This window comes from Pimephales promelas, chromosome 13, assembly GCF_988280905.1.
Source record: "Pimephales promelas chromosome 13, fPimPro1.hap1.1, whole genome shotgun sequence".
NCBI classification, from domain to species: domain Eukaryota; kingdom Metazoa; phylum Chordata; class Actinopteri; order Cypriniformes; family Leuciscidae; genus Pimephales; species Pimephales promelas.
The window spans coordinates 19,291,441-19,309,606 of record NC_142781.1 but is presented as its reverse complement, the minus strand read 5'-3'; the positions used below and the strand labels follow the sequence as shown (position 1 = coordinate 19,309,606).

At 39.3% G+C, this 18,166-nt stretch overlaps 2 protein-coding genes across 5 annotated transcripts in view; one reads left to right on the top strand and one right to left on the bottom strand.

Annotated features, from left to right (window-relative positions):
- Positions 1–18,166, bottom strand: part of lnx1 (ligand of numb-protein X 1) — a 44,251-nt gene that overhangs the window by 17,042 nt on the left and 9,043 nt on the right. The window contains exon 1 of one of the 4 annotated variants that reach the window (XM_039692853.2): positions 15,939–16,655. The exons of the other annotated variants lie outside the window; for them this stretch is intronic. Within the exon in view, the coding sequence (XP_039548787.1) occupies positions 15,939–16,030 (92 nt within the window). The 5' untranslated portion in view covers positions 16,031–16,655. Of the gene's footprint in view, positions 1–15,938; positions 16,656–18,166 lie in introns of those variants that run through there. 4 annotated transcript variants of the gene reach the window in all.
- The window catches only part of fip1l1a (factor interacting with PAPOLA and CPSF1a), a 71,879-nt gene that overhangs the window by 46,243 nt on the left and 7,470 nt on the right, over positions 1–18,166 (top strand). The gene's annotated exons all lie outside the window — the stretch shown is intronic.

Here is an 18,166-nt window from a genome sequence, read left to right as displayed (position 1 = left end):
AATATAAAACACCTCACCTTTGAAATGAGAGTCCTACTTTACAAAACTAACCATGCAAAAGCTATCTCTTACTGTACCGGTACTCATACACGCTCACAGGCAGACGCTGGTGTAGATTACATATGAGCACATTCAGAAATAGACTTGCAGCTTATATATCTACCTGAGAGCATTCCTCTAGTGACCACAAAGAGACATTGACAAACCAATAAACCATCAGCCCGTAATTAGACACACACGAGAAAACCCTCCCTCAAGGTCATAGGTTCTCCTCCGTCCTGAATCCCAGAGCTTTACACCAGCAACAAGATATTCTGTTCACACTGAATGGAAACTGCTGTGCGTTGGTGATCCTATCAGATCCACTCAGAATATATTTGATGTTTTATCATGGACCAATGAAATTTCCATGTGGGTAGGACGATAGACAGACAGGCAGACTGCAGGCACAAGTTGTAAAATAACAAGGAAATAATAAAATGATCTCAAAAACAATTGTGAATGACGGCACCGCTATGGCAGCTACTGGAGCAGAGCTCTCTCTGAGGGGATGACTGTGAAGAGATAAATCAATGGCCGGACACATTCACGCAAACAGCACCAGGAGAGATGCCATGCCTTGGGGACCTGCTTTAAAATCAAGCATTTTGTCTCACTATTCATGCCTGTCTACACACACATGGACGCTATAAAGGAAAGAAAGGGGACTTGTGGCAAAGAGCTTGACACTGGCCGTATATCTCACTTACTACTGACCACTGATTGGAATCCCTCAGGTGTGCAAACTTTATAACCCCTAAAAGAACAACGTCTGCTTTCACTCAAGTTCCGTTACGGTGCGGATGAAACACCTCAACTTCTGTTGGGAACCTGAAGAAAGGCAATTACCTCACACTTTATCGGATGATACAGGTAGAATGACAAACAGACAGTGACACAATGGTATAGATAGACAGAGAAACTGGTCAGAAATGTATAATAGACCTCCTCTGTGGCCATCAAAAGCAATTAGAGTGATTAACTGAGAGGGAACATCATCTTCTTGTATTATATAACACAGGGGCTCCATGGAGACCAACCATTGGTTAACTGATGTGGGACAGTGTTAGTTCACTTCCCCCCTGCCAGTCTGAAACTCTTACATCATTAATAGTCGTGAAGAAGAGCCTCCTAAGTGAGTTGCATAGCTAAAACGTAATTTACTCTTCTCTAAGAGGAGAGACAAGAACATTTTAATTGGTAGCTAAAATGAAGCTAAATGAATGAATGTAAATGTAAGGTTCATGAAGGGTCATTGCTTTTTTTTTTTTAACATTGTCAATAAAACAAATTAATCATTCCTCAGACCCAGAATAGAGTGCCGAAGTTATGACGTCACTCTGTAGGCCAAAACGCGGAAGTAAGTTAGCATTTTAGCACTCCCGGTTCTCTCGCTCTAAAGTCTATGGGTTTTTTGAATGGGTTTTTGCTAAATCACCTGAAATAAGGTCTGTGGTGAACAAAGCCTCTAAATATTTTCATGTTTTGATCTATGACATAGAACACACAGTTATAACCTGCTTGTGGTTTTTTAAACTTTATTGTGTCTGCTTGTGTTTTTTAAAAACTTAATATAGGCTTCAAAATGTATAAATTTTGGATTAAAGAGGCTATATGCGTTTCCTGAAATTTAAACTCGTGACTGACACCTGTGGCCAAAAAACAGAAATGCTCTTCCTTTCTGCTCGCTCTCGCAACATGCGCTTTTTTACGTGCACACTTTAGTCATCTGCTGCAAGGAGGTCAACATTATGTTTACAGAGGTAAGAACATTGTTTGAGATAAAGCTTGCGAGTGTAGGCTACTTGCTGACTAGCGGTGGTGGCAGAGTGGTCTGAAACGTTTAACATGAACGCGCTTGACGTCACATCCGCAGACAGTGCGGGAAAAGTCCGACCCGACAGAAAATAGGAAAAATAGGATACAGGCTTATAGGTGCACCCACTGTGACCGGACAATGTGTCAGTATGCTCATCAGGAGATGTTTTAGTCATAAATGGTAAAATAAAAAGGGTATTGTTATGTTTATTTTGGGGGAAAAGCTGCATATAGCCTCTTTAACTTGTAAAGATTATCTTGATAGACAAAATGTGTAAGGGTCACAACTCTTTGTTAAACGCAGATTTTATTTTTTGCGATTTTCCAAAAGTCTATGGGGAAAATGCATAGCGTTTCGATCGATGGAACCGATGCACCGCTAGCTTCTGAGTTGTCCTACAAAGTGATGTCATCACTTCGGCACTCTATTTTAACGACATTAGCTGAATTTTTTTTTTTTTCTTTCTAAAGTTTGTTTGTTTGCTTGCCTTTTGGGAGCTTGACAGCCCATAGTCACTATGAAATGACTTTTGTGTTCTACAGAAGAAAAAATTGGCATTGTCTTTTAGTGGAACGAGACAAATTCTCACCAAACGATCATTGAACTCTGACCGCAGTAGCAAATGATACTATCTGTTTTAATAAGGACTAATGCTCTGTGCAGTGTGTATACGAGAGACTGAGAGAAAGAGAAAGATGCGACACAATGGTCTTGTCTGTTCCTTCGTTAATGGGCTTAGGCTGATGTTAATTAAAACAGGCTTTCCTACTAGAGATAAAGCAGCAATCTGTGGTCTGAAGTCATAAGCTGTCTTGTTTGTCCCGACACACTAATATGGAAAGGTGCAGCTACAATAATGGCAATGCAGAGGTTATTGTTAATCCAAGCATCTCATTATATGAATGATGGCATGTGTCAGTCACCTTGCACCTAATTTCCTTTTTCATTTATATTCTCTCACACTCATATACACAGCCATATGGACGGGCAGCAGGGCACAGAGCAACAGAGAGAGAGATTAACAACTCTCATCCACTTTCCATCGCTCTCTCCCCATGTTCCAAACCCTTTTTTATTCGTTCACATCGCTCCATCTATGAATCTTCCCTGGACCCTGATCACTAACTTTCTCTTCTCATTCTTTTCGCTGTCATCCATCCCACATTATTACAGTTTATATGTACCTTCTACTCTCTTAAAGGGACATTACATCCAAAAATGATCATTATAATCACTGTCATTACTCACCCTGATGTTGTTCCAATATGTGACAATCAAATATGACAAAAAGACAAACAAATATGCACCTGTGTCCAGTATGGACGTCAATAACATGAAACATGATTGATAGATTATTGTAACCACATATCACAATATCAAACTTTTTTTTTTTTTTTAGATTGAGAGAGAAAGAGAGAGAATCTCTTTTTATCTATAACCTAGCCTCTATCTTCTATCTTGTTTTCTGTTTTCATTTTCTCCCCCTGTTTTTGATTGTGATTATGGAGATGTAGGCCATAGCCCAGTGAGACCTCATAGTGACCTTACAAAAAGAGGGAGAATTATGTGCTCCTCTTCTCTTAATAATGATGAAATTAATCTCCAGAATATTCTGCTGGCTACTTACAGCTCACACACACACACACGCTCGCACTAAATCCAGTACACTAAATCTTCGACTACATCAAAACACACAATGGTCTGAATCTAAGTCATCAAAACCAGATTGACGCTTCAATCCTCTTTTGAGTGAATGGATTATCCTGAACCTACCCAAATAACACAGCTCTAAGACTGGGTTGTACTAGTCTTGGACACACATAGAAACATATTTCCATCAGAGTGAGATATCAGACTCGATTCGTCCCAAAAAGATCTGAATTCAAACACACGCATTAAGTAGGTGTGTGTAAACACATCATGTACCAGTCATATTTTCAGTCTTGTTGCAGGACTGACTTTACTCATTCTCATTGTGGAATTCAGATTTTTACATTCATCACACAGAGACATTTCTCAAGTATATACTCTTGACTACAAATTATAAATTATATATATATATATATATATATATATATATATATATATATATATATACTGTATATATATATGTGTGTGTGTGTGTGCATCGCTACATTTTTTCAACGCTACATTAAAAATTGTGCATTGCTACAATTTTTATCACTACACTGAAGCGATAAAAATTCTGTATTCTAAATGTTTAGGCCAGACAAGTAATTTGTTGAGGGTTGTTATTTTTAAGGAAGGACTTCATGCCTGTGCACATACCTGTGGAGTGGACGGACTCTTAATATGTACTGTACTGTACGTGCCATTGGCTTTCTCACGTTTTCACGTTTTTTGTAGTTTGCGTAGTAGAGAGAACTTGGGCGTTAAAACGGTGTCGTGTTAGTGGCTACATAAATTATTTTAAGTTAATAACTAATGATTGTTGCAAAGGAAGTGAATCAATCAAAACTAACTTTAGCTGGAAAATAACTTTATTCTAGAGCTGCTATACAACCAAAACAATCTCTACACTGTAAAAAAAAAAAAATTTCATGATTTGTAATCACAACATTATTTCTTTTGTCAAATCAACTTAAATAATTTATGTAGTTCAGATAACATAATATTTTAAGATAACCTTCATTGTATTAATTCAGTTTTTCTATTTCAATGAACTTACATTTTTAAGGCAGCCAAGTTACTTCATTGTTTTTAAGTTAAACCAACAATATTTGTTTACGGTGTATTATCACTGTAAAGACGCTTTGGAACAATCCTTTGTTAAAAGTGCTAAGCGATATAAACTAAGATGACTTGACTTGACTATATAGGCTATATCATTTGTATGTGCATGATAGATTATATTATATATATTTTGTTCATTTCTCCCATTTTTCTAATAAGTATCAATATAATGTTATTTACATGATTAACTGACGAAATTAAATCATTTTGGATCTGTTTACTGTTTCCATGTCGATAAGTAATTATGCATTCCTTATGTACAGACAGTATGTGCATGTGTATATTATTATATTATATAGGCATAATTTTTTGTATTTTTGTCACATTTTTCTAGCCTGAACTAGCATTTAATGTTTATTGACAAATATTTAATTGAAAAAACGATTTACTTTCTTTTTGCAGAATTGAGTGGTTATGCTTCCCTTAGGCGTGCGTATCAGATATACAGATAATGCTTAAACATGAGATATTCCATCCCTTCCCCCTGGAATCTCCACTGCTAGCCTGCTAATCCAGACGCGAGCATCAGGATAACACACGACTGACACAGAGAGGACAGGGCAGAGATGTGCTCATCATAATTCACTGCTGAACCACTGAGATAGAGAGAGATACTAAATCACGCCATCACCAGACGCTATCAGCACTCTTATAAGTAGCTACACCATGCAGCGGGGACACACACACAAACACTCGCTTACTCTCACACTGCAGCAGTTACAGAGCGAGAGACTAGTTGTCCGACAGACAGCATTGCAACGCAACGCTGCACCAGCACAAAATGCATTTCTGACAAAATTGCAGCACATTCAGTTCCAATTGACATCTGAAATCTCAGAGCGCTGCAGGTTATTGTGTGTTTACCCGCCGCATCTGATACACTGCAGGGGTCTCAAACCTGGGAGCCACTAGGTATAACAAAATGTGGTATATTTGAAGGGTGATATGAAAAGGAATTCAAGACCCCCGATCATTTAATTTGAGGTCCAACTCTTTTTCCATATCGTTATTGTGTTAACAATTGTAAAGAGAACTGCATCATTGGAAAATGGTGCTCGGTCTATCTGATCTCTTTAATTGCTTTGACATGTTTAACTTGGGAGGCATGCACACACATATAAATACACTTTAATCAGTCTTTGTGAAGTTTATCAAAGGAGGTGTCTTCCTCCTTATCTGTACTTAATCTGCTGATCGGTTTGAAGATCAGAGCTTCAGTGCAGCAGGAGGAAGGATTAAGGAAAGTAATAATCTCAGGGAGAAAAAGACGGCAAGGAGGAGGGAGAAGGAGACAAATCTTGTTTTTCTTTTTTCTGGGTCTTTTGGAGTCGTGACATATTCACGTCAAGTAATTCATTGTCTGGTGGATTATACACTCATGGCAAATGTTCTGAGAGAACTACTAAGACCAGAGAAGAGGAGAGGCCGATGAATGGCCAAGGAAAACTCGTTGGGGGACATTTTTAAAATCCACTTAAATTTCTCAAAATTTCACAGCCTGTTTTTTTCTCATTATCCTTTTGTGAACTCTGTAGCTGCACTACTAGCAGCACCAAATGGAAGCTGGACTTGTCTGCCATTGGTTGGTCCCTCCCCAAACTCACACCATTAGTTGAGCCAATGTTGAGAGGAAATGTGCTTCGTCAGACCCGGTTGGGGTTCTTAAACAAAGTAATGCTCTTTATGCTACATTATGCTACAATAGGAGGACTTCAATTATTTTTTAATTAATTAATAAGTGTATTTTTTCCAACTAACTTTTCGATTTTAACACATAATAAGAAAACTATATTATATCTCATTTAAGATTAATTGATTAATACTTTCATACTACACTTGGTTCATTAATATTTCCATCTCAATTAAACATTTGATGCCATATTTTATTTTATATATATATATATATATATATATGTGTGTGAGCCCGATCTCATGAAAGTTCGTATCTATAGCACGAATGTCATTTCTCGTGCCATTTACACGCCACAACTAGTTTTTGCGTGTATATGGTATGCGTTTTTTGCGTGCATATGTGTGGTGAGCAGGACGGCCGAGGGACGTGAGAGAAAGTCGCGAGGCCGGTGTTGCGATTGCTAATGAGCAGCACCTGCGAACCACACCGGTCTCGCATCTCTCACGAAGGAGCGGAGCCATAAAGGGGGAGCGACGGAGTGGATGATCGAGAGAGGAACAGGCCTGCTTTTGTTTGTGTTTTATATTTTATTTGGTAAGCCAGCAGTCGTCCACGAGGGGCTGCTGGCCGGTATTTTATATTTTATTTTCGGTAGCCAGCAGTCGTCCGTGAGGGGCTGCTGGCAGGTATTTTGTTTGTTTATTTTATTTAAATAAAGTTTTATTTTATTATTATTATCCGGTTCCTGCCTCCTTCTTCCCTGAACTTTGTTACAATATGATACGCACTTTTTGGCGTATAATAAGTACGAACTCCCCACCCCCCTTCCCCCTAAACCTACCCAGGGGGTTTTCAGTGTGTAGCACATGCACGAAAAAAAATTTTTGGGCGTATAAATGCCACGAGAAATGACAATCGTGGTATAGATACGCACTTTCATGATATATATATATCATGAAAGTGCGTATCGAGTCAGCGATGCATCTGAAGTGGCCTTTTAAAAACACAAACAAAAACAGTTTTCACAAAACTAAAACTTTGCATTTATCCCTTGTGAACACTGCCACACACACTGACTACATTAACCAGTTCCCCGTTCTCTCCTCTGTATATGAAACTGTATCATGCGACTCGCTCAGCCAATCACTGACATCACATTGGCAGCAGCCAGCAAGGACAATTATGCAGACCAAACTTTCCCTTCACCATCCCTCTCTCTCTTATGCATTTTTCGAAACCATCTTCTTCCCCACCCATTTCTGTTTCTCTTCTTCTCTGTGATGAGAACAGCAGGATGAAGACAGCAGCAGATTTATGTTCATCCCTCTACGCCACCCCCTCCCCACCCCCAGCTGAGCGACCGCATTGACTTTATTTCTCACATTCTCTCTCTTTCTCTCTCTCTCTCTCTCAGTGTGGAACCAGGACAGTGATCTGCTTTAGTTCTTTAATGTGTGCAGGAGATAGTGCTGGAGTATCTTTGCTCTGAGCGCTTGACATTGAGACCTGTGCTCAGTCTGAAGCGGTAGATACAACTGGCCTGCTCCTATGGTAGATGGAGAGTGCTCCCTTTGCATGTGATCCATTTTGCAAGTGTTTGTGTGTTGTTCTGCACAAATTCAGTCACAGCCAAGGATAGAAATGACATCCCAATGATGCATTTTAAGTGGGGTTTTTTTAAGGGACCTTGTGCCCCGGCGGACACGTGTGTGCTTGTGTAGGCCTACTGAAGGTTTAAAATATGTATCTAATCTATTCTAGTGTGTGTGTGTGTAATCCTCTGTTTATTCACACTTTGGCTTCACTTGAGCAGCTCTGGTTGGCCTAGTTTTTCAGATATCTTCACATATGCGGTCATCTCCGAGTTTGCCACTGTGACGACAAGAGATCCTGCATTGCCTAATACAATAGTGAGCAAGAGCCCATTCAAGCTGAGGGGAGATGTATTTGTATATTTTGTAATTAAATTGCTTTAAAGTGTCCCCTTTATGCTTATTCAAATATTAACTTTCATACACTGTTTAATAGTATAACTGTCTTTGAATGTAAGCACTCTGCAAAGTTGTAAAGTCGTAAGTGCATGATGAAAGTCTCCGAAAAGAAAGAATCGAATCTGAACCGCCAAACCGAGTCGTCTGGAATTCTAGTCACACTTTTTTGACCTGCATGCGTAACACCGTAACACATTTGCCTACTTTGACCCGCCTACTTTGACTCGTGTTGTGTACATGTCGAGAAGACACTGTTTTCTGCTCTGCAAAAGCAAATTTGTTTTGTTTATAATCGGATATTAAATGACAAATTCCACGAATAAAAACATAAAAAAACAAGATGGAAGTCACTGAAGCCATGAAAAAATAAATGATGAATTTGAGAGTGTAAATAGTTTTTTTTATTAGCTGCTTTTTGTGATTGACTGCGGCATGCCTGAGTACGTACTGCAAGAGAAACCTACTTTGTGACTGCTGAAAAAGTATGTTCTATATATAAACGTGTGTTTTGTAAATGTTATCTGAGCGTACTACATTGTCCATGTTGTCATTGTCATGACTTTCAGCATCAGTTGCATCGCTTCACAGCCATTTACAACCCCTCTCCCATGGCCTCATGAGGTAGCTAAGTGTTCATCAGATGCATTCTTCAGAATCTGGCCAGATTTAGTAATGTCATCCAGGTAGATTTTGCCTATTGTTTTTTGCCTACTATTTAGTTGGGATGTCGGCATAATCATATGCATTGATGGTATTATACGTTTAAAAACATTTGGACAGTCCAAACAAGTCATCTTCCCATAGTGCTGTTGCTAAAATGTATACTCAAATGTCAAAAGGAATACACTTCAAAATGATGTGTGATCACTATAAAGCACTGCAGTGCATGTACATGTAACACTCGGTTGCGATGTTTGATTTCAACCCAAGGATTTCAACCCAGGTTTATGTGTGTAAGTTGTGGGAGGAGCATTTCTTATCTTTCTATCCCTGCTTGTACAGTGTCTGTATTTTTCATGCAAACAGGAAACCCGCACACTCCACTTTTTGTGCCTTTCCCAAAGTCTCTCTACTATCTCCTAGCAGTGACTGAGCACCCAGCCCAGGTGCAGATCCGGCCATGAGATCAGGTGCTGAGCAGAGAAAAGAACTCAGCCAACTCTCTGTCTCGGATGCAGCTTAAGTGTCGAATTAGCAACGTTTTTTTTTTTTTTTTTTTTTTTGCTTGCTCCTCATCATCATTAACCTGATGAGGAAGGTGAGAGGACGCAGAACAACTGCAGAGCAACTGCAGGACAGACACAATCTGTTGAACTCTTGCTCTCTGGGGGAAACGCTCAGAAGCAGTATTTGACTCCACACTGAGGACAATGTGGCAGTCACATGTAGGTCATCCTTTTCATTTTTTCTGAAGACTGCTTTGATTTTACAGGCTTGCATTAGTTAAAGGTGCATGTGAAAGCTGAAATCAAAGCTTTAATTAGTAAAGCTTTAATTCGATTAATTAAAGGGAAAAAAATCTGACAAGGTGTAATTATAAGATAACTAGTGATCTTTGAGATCACTTATTTAAGGGTTAGTTTGAAAATAAATGTGAAATTTCTGTAATTCATAACTCACCTTCATGTTTCTCCAAACCCATAAGACCTTTGTTGTAAACACAGTGCATCAGCATCACACGCATGTGTCGTGGTGCTCACGTGACAAGTGTCAAAGACTGACACAGAAGAGAAGAAATTGTTGAATAACAATTTTGTTTTTATTTTTTTGCGCACGAAAAAAGTATTCTTGTCGCTTCATAACATTAAGGTTGAATCACTGTAGTCACATGGACTATTTTAACAATGTCTTTCTGGGCCTTGAAAATGGTAATAATGAAGAGAGCTTGCATTTCATCAAAAATATCTTCATTTGTGTTTTCAATGTCTTACGGGTTTGGAACAACATGAGGGTGAGTAATTACTGACAGAAATGTAATTTTTGGGTGAACCAACCCTTTGGGGGAAAAAAGAAATTTGCTATACTGACAATTGAAAATGATAATTGTCTGACAGGAATGCAACAAGCCCTTCTGAGGGGGTATGTGCACGGAATGCGACTTTGGACCCCCATTTCAACCTCAAGGATTTGACTTTGGACCCCAACTTTTTGCCACTCCTGCCATTTTTTGCAAAAACAGGCCAGATACCAGTGAAAATTCACAATTTTCTATTCCTACATTGATACCACAGCTAAAATACCACTGCTAAAATAGCATATAAAACATTGTATACGTTTAAAACATAACTTCAGACACGTAACAGTAGTAGAGGTGATGAATAATCAAATAAAACAATACTGGATTTTCTTCACTGTATAAATTACACAGAGATTAATCCAAGTTATTCAGTCAGGAGCAATGAAGGATTTTTTTCTTTGTTCTTTGTTGTTTGATTAAAGTTAAAAACCCAGCGTGCAGCAGACATATTAGGTTGTTGTCACTTTAAGACCTAATACACAGATCCAGTACACTTATTTCTATGTTTACTATACTCGCCAAGACGGGCATTTTTAAAAAATGTTTTGGTCAACTTGTCTGTTCAAGCCCAAGAAGACGTGAAAGAGAGCTCAGTTCAGTAATTGTGTGTAGTCTGAGACTCATCTTTCTTGGTAGTACCGTGAGTAATGAATTAAGTTCCGTTTTGTGTCTTGATTATTTAAATTGCCAAGGCTTAAAATCTTGTGACAATGTAGCACTGGCCTATCAATTGTCCCAAGCATCATTATCGTTTGTTTACGTTCATCTTCTCACATTGCATTGTTAGAATTCATAAAGTTTCTTTTTTTTTTTAAATCTCGAATTTGGTTCTTTTTTTGGTTCTTTTTCTTTTTTAAAAAAAAATAAATATTTGGCAAGGAATTAAATTGATACAATTGATTAAATTGATAGAAAGATGATGGTTACTTTAACATTGTTACAAAATCTGTTTGAATTTTTTTTAATGTGGTTTTCACAAAAATATTAATCAGCTCAACTTTATCTTTAACAGATTAGAAATGTTTTTCGAGCTCCTAATCATCATCATATTAAAATTATTTCTAGAGGATCAATGGAGTAATGTCTGCAAAAAAATTAAGCTTTGCCAGATTTAAATAAAAATGTATTAAAATAGAAAACAGTTATTGTAAATGGCAATAATATTTCACAATATTACAGTTATATATATATATATATATATATATGGACCCATGACGGTTTATGTACAGTAAATACCAGTTCAATGTCAACATCATTGAGTTCTTTACATCACACATTTCTTTTCTTCTCTCGGTGCTGCATGCTGTTTTTGTGATGTGCCTTGGCACAGATAAGTAGATGGGTTATGCGGTCACTGAGTGAGCCAGCGAATGCCGCAGGACAAACCGCTCACGCGCACATTCAGCGGTCATCCGCTCAGTATGCCTGAAAATAAGGTCACCACGGCAACACGTGTGACACCCTGATGACGACATGCTTCTGTCTGACCAGAGCCATCCGCTGCATGCAGGCATACACACATCCACATATACACAATCAATCACTATATCCCCCACCCCCATAACTGATGATCTGTTCTCACTAAAAGAAAACTATAAACCACACAGAAGTACACAAATCAAAATCAACTTCATCCTGACAGCAATCAGCCTTCAAATGAGCACTGGCCTCCATTTTCAAACACAGATGTATACTGACACAAATCTTATTCACAAGAACTGTTTCCAGCCCACAAATATTGTCTAAAAGCTCTAGACATGTTAGCATAAGCCCTCGGGAAGAGTCATATCCTACCACTAAAGTACTTGACACTGTAACACTTAAAGTAACCTGACAATAGAAAATAGAAATTAGTTGAATATTCACGCAATGCACAGTCTGATGGCAGCTTTCAGTGCGCATGCTTCAGATGTGTGTGCTCAGAAAACCATATATCAGAAGTTTAAACTGATTTGGCATTAAAATGCATGCAAATAATAAACGTTCTTGATGAGAACAAGAGCGTGAGATTATAATAAAAACCAAACAGATGTTTTAATTGTGGCAGAGTATCTGAGGCAGAGCTGTACAGGCTCCACCTTCTTCTGGAAAGCAGTGTGGGCTCATTTGCATTTAAAGACACATGCTTGAAAACAGCATTACAACATGGTATAACAAATGATCTGTAGGATATTTTTAGCTAAAACTTCACAGACACATTCTGGGGACATCTGAGACTTGTATTAAATATTGTAAAAAGGTGCATAATAGGTCCCCTTTAACAAGTATAGTCTTTAGAAATCATACTTTGTCCAATGTCCAATTAGGTGACAGCTAAGATTGAGGAAATTTGAAAAAATCGTTAACTGCAGTAAATAAATATGATGGCGCTACACATATTTAATTCATCTAATTTAGTATAAATAAAATAACATCAACCTTTTCATTCCATGAATTCAATATTCCACAAACCACAAAGGATTAATAACATTTGCATGTCATGAAAGTTTTTCAAACGTAAAGTTTTACATGCCGTCAATGCATTGTTATTGTACAGAGTCTGAAGTGCTTCAATGGTGCTTCGAGAAACATAACATGATTTGTTTGTCTCACATACCACCTGAAAAAGCATGTGCAGACACATCCAAAATCACACAAGCAGGAAAAGGCACATCTCAGCATACCTGTACACTAAGGCAATTCACAAGATAAGCCTACACATATTGTGAAGCAGAAGTCTTTTGAATGAGTAGAGCTGAACATCAGCTATAGGGAGGAGGTTGGGTGTGCTAAAAACTATAAGTGATCCATTGGTACACTGACTTCCTGAAGAGTGACTGTGACAATGGCTGAAAACATCCTGACCAGTCAGAAACACTGGCTCAGCCAACGGCGTAAGTATGGGGCAGGGCTATCTGTTTGCCCAGTTATTGTTTTTGCAGTACCGTTTGGTGACACTAGAGGTGCAGACATCACAAACTACTGCTTGCAGTGTTAGTAATGCTGTTCATCAGGTATTGTGCCCCTGAGAACACACACACACCGAGAGAGAGAGAGAGAGAGAGAGAGAGAGAGAGAGAGAGAGAGAGAGAGAGAGAGAGAGAGAGAGAGAGAGAGAGACAGATCAAGCATCTGCGTATAGAACATCTGCAACAGTGCACAGAGAAGATTAATGTTTAATTCAAAGTCTAATTAAGCATCTCAAAGCACAAGAGAGAAAGGAGTGTGTTGTGTATGTGTGTGTGTGTGTGTGTGTGTGTGTGTCAGGGGCTGTAAACCCCTGTATAATGTAAATCCTACATTATGGGGACAAAATGTCCCCACAAAAAATAGCAATATCCTAAATCCTTGTCCTTGTGGGGGACATTTTTTTGGTCCCCGTGAGGAAAACAGTTAATAAATCATACTGTTTTTTTATTTTGTTTTTTAAATTTAAAAATAGAGAAAGTTTTCTTTGATCGTTAGGGTTAGGGGATAGAATATACAGTTTGTACAGTATACAAACTAGAATGTCCCCTTAAAAGATGCAAACCTGTTTGTGTGTGTTGTCAAAGGAAGATGGCCAGCTTTAGCAGAGATCAAACATTCAGGACCAGTGCTAACACAATGTTTATATCTGGTATTAACATTCATTTCAGGTGAACTTATCACAAGGGGTCAGTACTAAATACAAGTAAACACATTTGCAATCTGTACACTCAGACGACATACAGAGTTAGTCAGAAATGCAGTGGACCACATTGCATTTGTCTTAAACAAAATTAAAGGACCTCATACTCATCTGTCATTAATCAACTGCACTGAAACAAGGAGTTTTTGCTGGTTATGTTCCATTTTAAAAGGAAAAAAAGTGTACGGTTGAAAATGTTACTTATACAAAAACTTCATGGACTGTTTTTTAATTAATAACACAGATAGTGTGAAGCACAAACAAACTACAGTTAATGTATATTTGTGGTGACATTTAAATAACAAAAAATATATTTGAAGCAGAGTTGGGCATCTGTTTTGCCCAAACACTGGGACAGATGTTAATACCAGATACAAGCATATGTGTAATTGATTGCAGGGTGATTCTTGTACGATACGGTATCATTCATATCCATGCGTGAATGTCCACCACAGTGTCACAGAGAAACCAAACACCCAAACACCTGAATCTCAGAAAGAGAAATTCAACACCCGATAATAAAGAAAGACAGAAAGGAAAAGATTTGGATATGTAAAAAATGAAGAGACACATTCTGGGCAAAGAAAAACACAACTTGCTGAAACTAAGAATGAAGGCCAGCGTGTGTGAGAGAGATGAGAATAGAAGCTTTCTGTCATTATATATGATGAAGATGAATGGCCGTGCCACCGCCAGCCAGACAAACAAAAAACAGACAACACAACACCTCTCTCTTGTCCTTTTCAATGCATCCAAGATTGTATGTCTACCCATGAAACTCGCATACACAGGCACATAAATCATAAAACATGGCATGGTGACCCACATAGAGGGCGAAAGAAGAGAAACAGAAAGACCTTGTCATGTAAGATCCAAGCCAAACAAATGCATAGACAGATGGTGCAGAAAATCACCTTATATGTCTCCTTACTGAAGAAACCTTACTGTCCGGTTATACTCCAATTATTCTTTTTTATAATTTACATGCTCACCAATATCAGCATGTTTGTGTTGTCTGGAGTCTAGACTCTAAGAGCAGAGAGGATTTGTAATGCAGTCTATTGTACTATGCTCAGCCTTTCACACACACTTACATGGCACATTGTGTTTCGGCCAAAGACCCAGAATCAATACAACCAGCCTTCACCCAAACACACTCTCACACTGAATGCAGAAGTGTCTTTCAAACAGTGCAGTGGACAATAAAGAAACTGTTGCGGTGTTTACTGCCACGGATGAGTGTATATTTTACTCTTTTGAGGAATGTCTTATGATTTTGACCCAAGAGAGGAGTTCAGCTTGAATGTTTTATGTGCCTTGCAGCTTTAAAAGTGTTACGCTGTTGTCAGATATATGGTGGGCATAAGTGTGTGTGTGTTTGAGGACCACTGTTTGATTTTCTGAATGGTGTGCCAATAGCAACAGTGATCTTTCTGTCTGCTCAGTCTATTTGCATAAGTCTGCGAGGATATTATATTTTATATATGTCAATAAAAACACCATTTAAAATGATGCAAATACACCTGCGCTCACACACAAACACACGCACACACACACATTAGGTCATGCTGCAGTGTCCCTCACTGCTTGGTAGCATCAAAACAAAACCTGCTTCATTACAAAACGCAACTCTACACTATCCTCTAGCACACAACTACAATATATAAAAAAGAACATAATGCATTTATCCTTTTAAAAATTACCATATGAAATACAATAATTGTACAGAAACTTCTAGACAATAACAAAAAAAAAACAGATATGCATATACACAAACACATACAGGTATGCAAGCAATTTATCTTAAAAAAAAATGGGATCAATTGGGATTTATGCAGGTCTTGCAAATGATGTATGGACACGCGTGCGCACACAAACACACACTTATACACACAACCAGATGCACACATTGCAGTGCTGATGGGATGGGGTACAGTGCGACTGTCCTGTATAAAACTAGAAGATGAGATGGTACATATGGGGCAAACAGACACACACACAGGACATTGCCACAAGCCGATGTGTGTATTACTCACAGTTCTGAGTAGAGGATGTGCAGGTTGCCCACATTGTCAGTATAGTTTGCTGGACTGAGCCAGGGCAGAACCAACAGCAGGAGAGCCTTCATGACCCTCTCTCTCCAGGGCCCTCAGTCTTGAGTCTCTCTTTCTTTTGCTTTCTTTGTCTTTCTCTGGACTGAATGCAGTCGTCCCTATCCGTCTTCCTCCCTGCCCCTTTCTCCTCCACCTCTACTACAGTTCTGACCCCCCCACCCGCCTTTCTCTCAAGTAAAAAAGCTATTCTTCCTTTTCCTTTTCTTCCTGATTCTTTGCCTTTCCACTTTTCTGATTTCCCTTGCCTCCCTCAGGCTTTTAGCCTGGTCATCTCAGCAGTAGAGAGATCAGCAGCAGTAGAGGGAGAGGTGAAGACTGGGAGCGCTGCCAGCGGAGGAGAGCAGAGAGTGCAGGATGAAGAAACACTCGAGAAGAAAAGGAGGCAGGAGCGCTGTCTGGAGCGGGCGCAGGTGCATGTGAGCCGAGGCAGAGAAGAAAACAGAAGAGTGAGGTAGAAGGAGAAGAGGAGGTAGAGAGCGGCGTTTGCTGGCACACCGGTCGGGTGCGATGGTTGCGTTGCGGTTTAATCTGTCCTGGGTTTCGTCCAAGTGTAAGAGGATTTACGCTCACGAGCCCACATGCTGCTGTGAATGTGTGAGAGAGAGAGAGAGAGAGAGAGAGAGAGAGAGAGAGCGAGTATGTGTGAGTGTGGCAACACAGCGTCTGACTTATACTGCAGCATGCTCTACTGAGAGAGAGAGAGAGCTGGGGCGAACCATCTGACACGAGAAAGAGGGGGAGATGCAAGCTTGGGTGGTCCATCTATCATTGTCTGTATGCCTCAAGGGTAGAGCATGTGGCAAAGACCACCCCTTCCACAGAGCATGGGTTCATTCAGCCATGCAGGGGTGTGTGTTTATAAATATATATGTACATGTATGCAGGGAATATACATGGATGGGTGGATGTACAGATGGACGGTTGAATGAATGGACTGATATATATGGATGAATAGATAGAAAGAGATGGATAGACATCTATATATACAGTATATAGGCTCTATATAAAAAGAGGTATAAAAAGACTGACAAACAGCTAGAGAGTCAGTCATAAACTATAGCTATACAGACAGACAGACAGAAAGACAGACAGATGAGCAACCACACTCCATTTATAGCTTGACTATTCTTCAGTCATTCTCCAAACAATAACTCACTATGTCACATAACATAGTTTACCTCCAAAGTTTACAGCACTTTCAATAAACGTATGATTTGGTGACAGTACAGCATATGCTATGATCAATACTGTATGTGAGCCTAAGGACAGCCTGAGGCGCTACATACCCTCCTCTCTCCCCAGATCTTTTCCAGGATTCTAGGAAAGTCTGCCCACTGCCAAATACGTGCAGACTCAAGTACACTTATGTACACTGACAAAGTGCATCTAGACCCGTTTGACTGCAAACACAAAAACACAAAAGAAGCTGACACAGACCAATAGATGGATGGATGGATGGATGGATGGAGATAGATAGCAACATGACATCATGACTTTTGCGTAAACATACACGCCACTTTCGAGTCAGGTGGCGTGTTATCTCTACGCATTTTGAGCTATCCGCGTGTATCCGTGTGTATGCGTGTATGTCTACGCCATTAACGTCCGCGTCATTCCGCGTGTCTGAACACGCAGTCAAATCTCCAGTCATAAATGCCATTAACCCTAGTGACGGTTAAGTTTAGGGATGGGGTTGAGGTAAGTCATATCTTTTTTTTACCTAGGATGGTAAGGGAACAGTCATAAATGCCATTAACCCCAGTGACAGTTAGGTTTAGGGACGGGGTTGAGGTAGCCTGGCTGCGCCCTCCTACGCACTTCCGATCAATTTCATTTTACTTCAGTACTACGTCTGGGATCGCTCCATATCCTTAGGTTTCCAGAAACCAATTTTTTGTAGGACCAATCAGCGAATAGAGGGAGTGGCTGAGAAAGATGACGTTGATGTAAGCGCGTCAGTTTCAATTCAGTAATGGCAGCGGAGAAAGACGTGAGAAAAGCTATTCGGTCCGTTGTTGGAAAAGAAACTGCCGAATATACAGAATTTAAAGCCGGATTGTTATCGTCTAACCTCTTGTTGCACAACTGAGGACCAAGTGAAGGAGGCAGAAAGTTTGGAAGTTTGTGCTGGGCAGTTCGTGCACGATGAC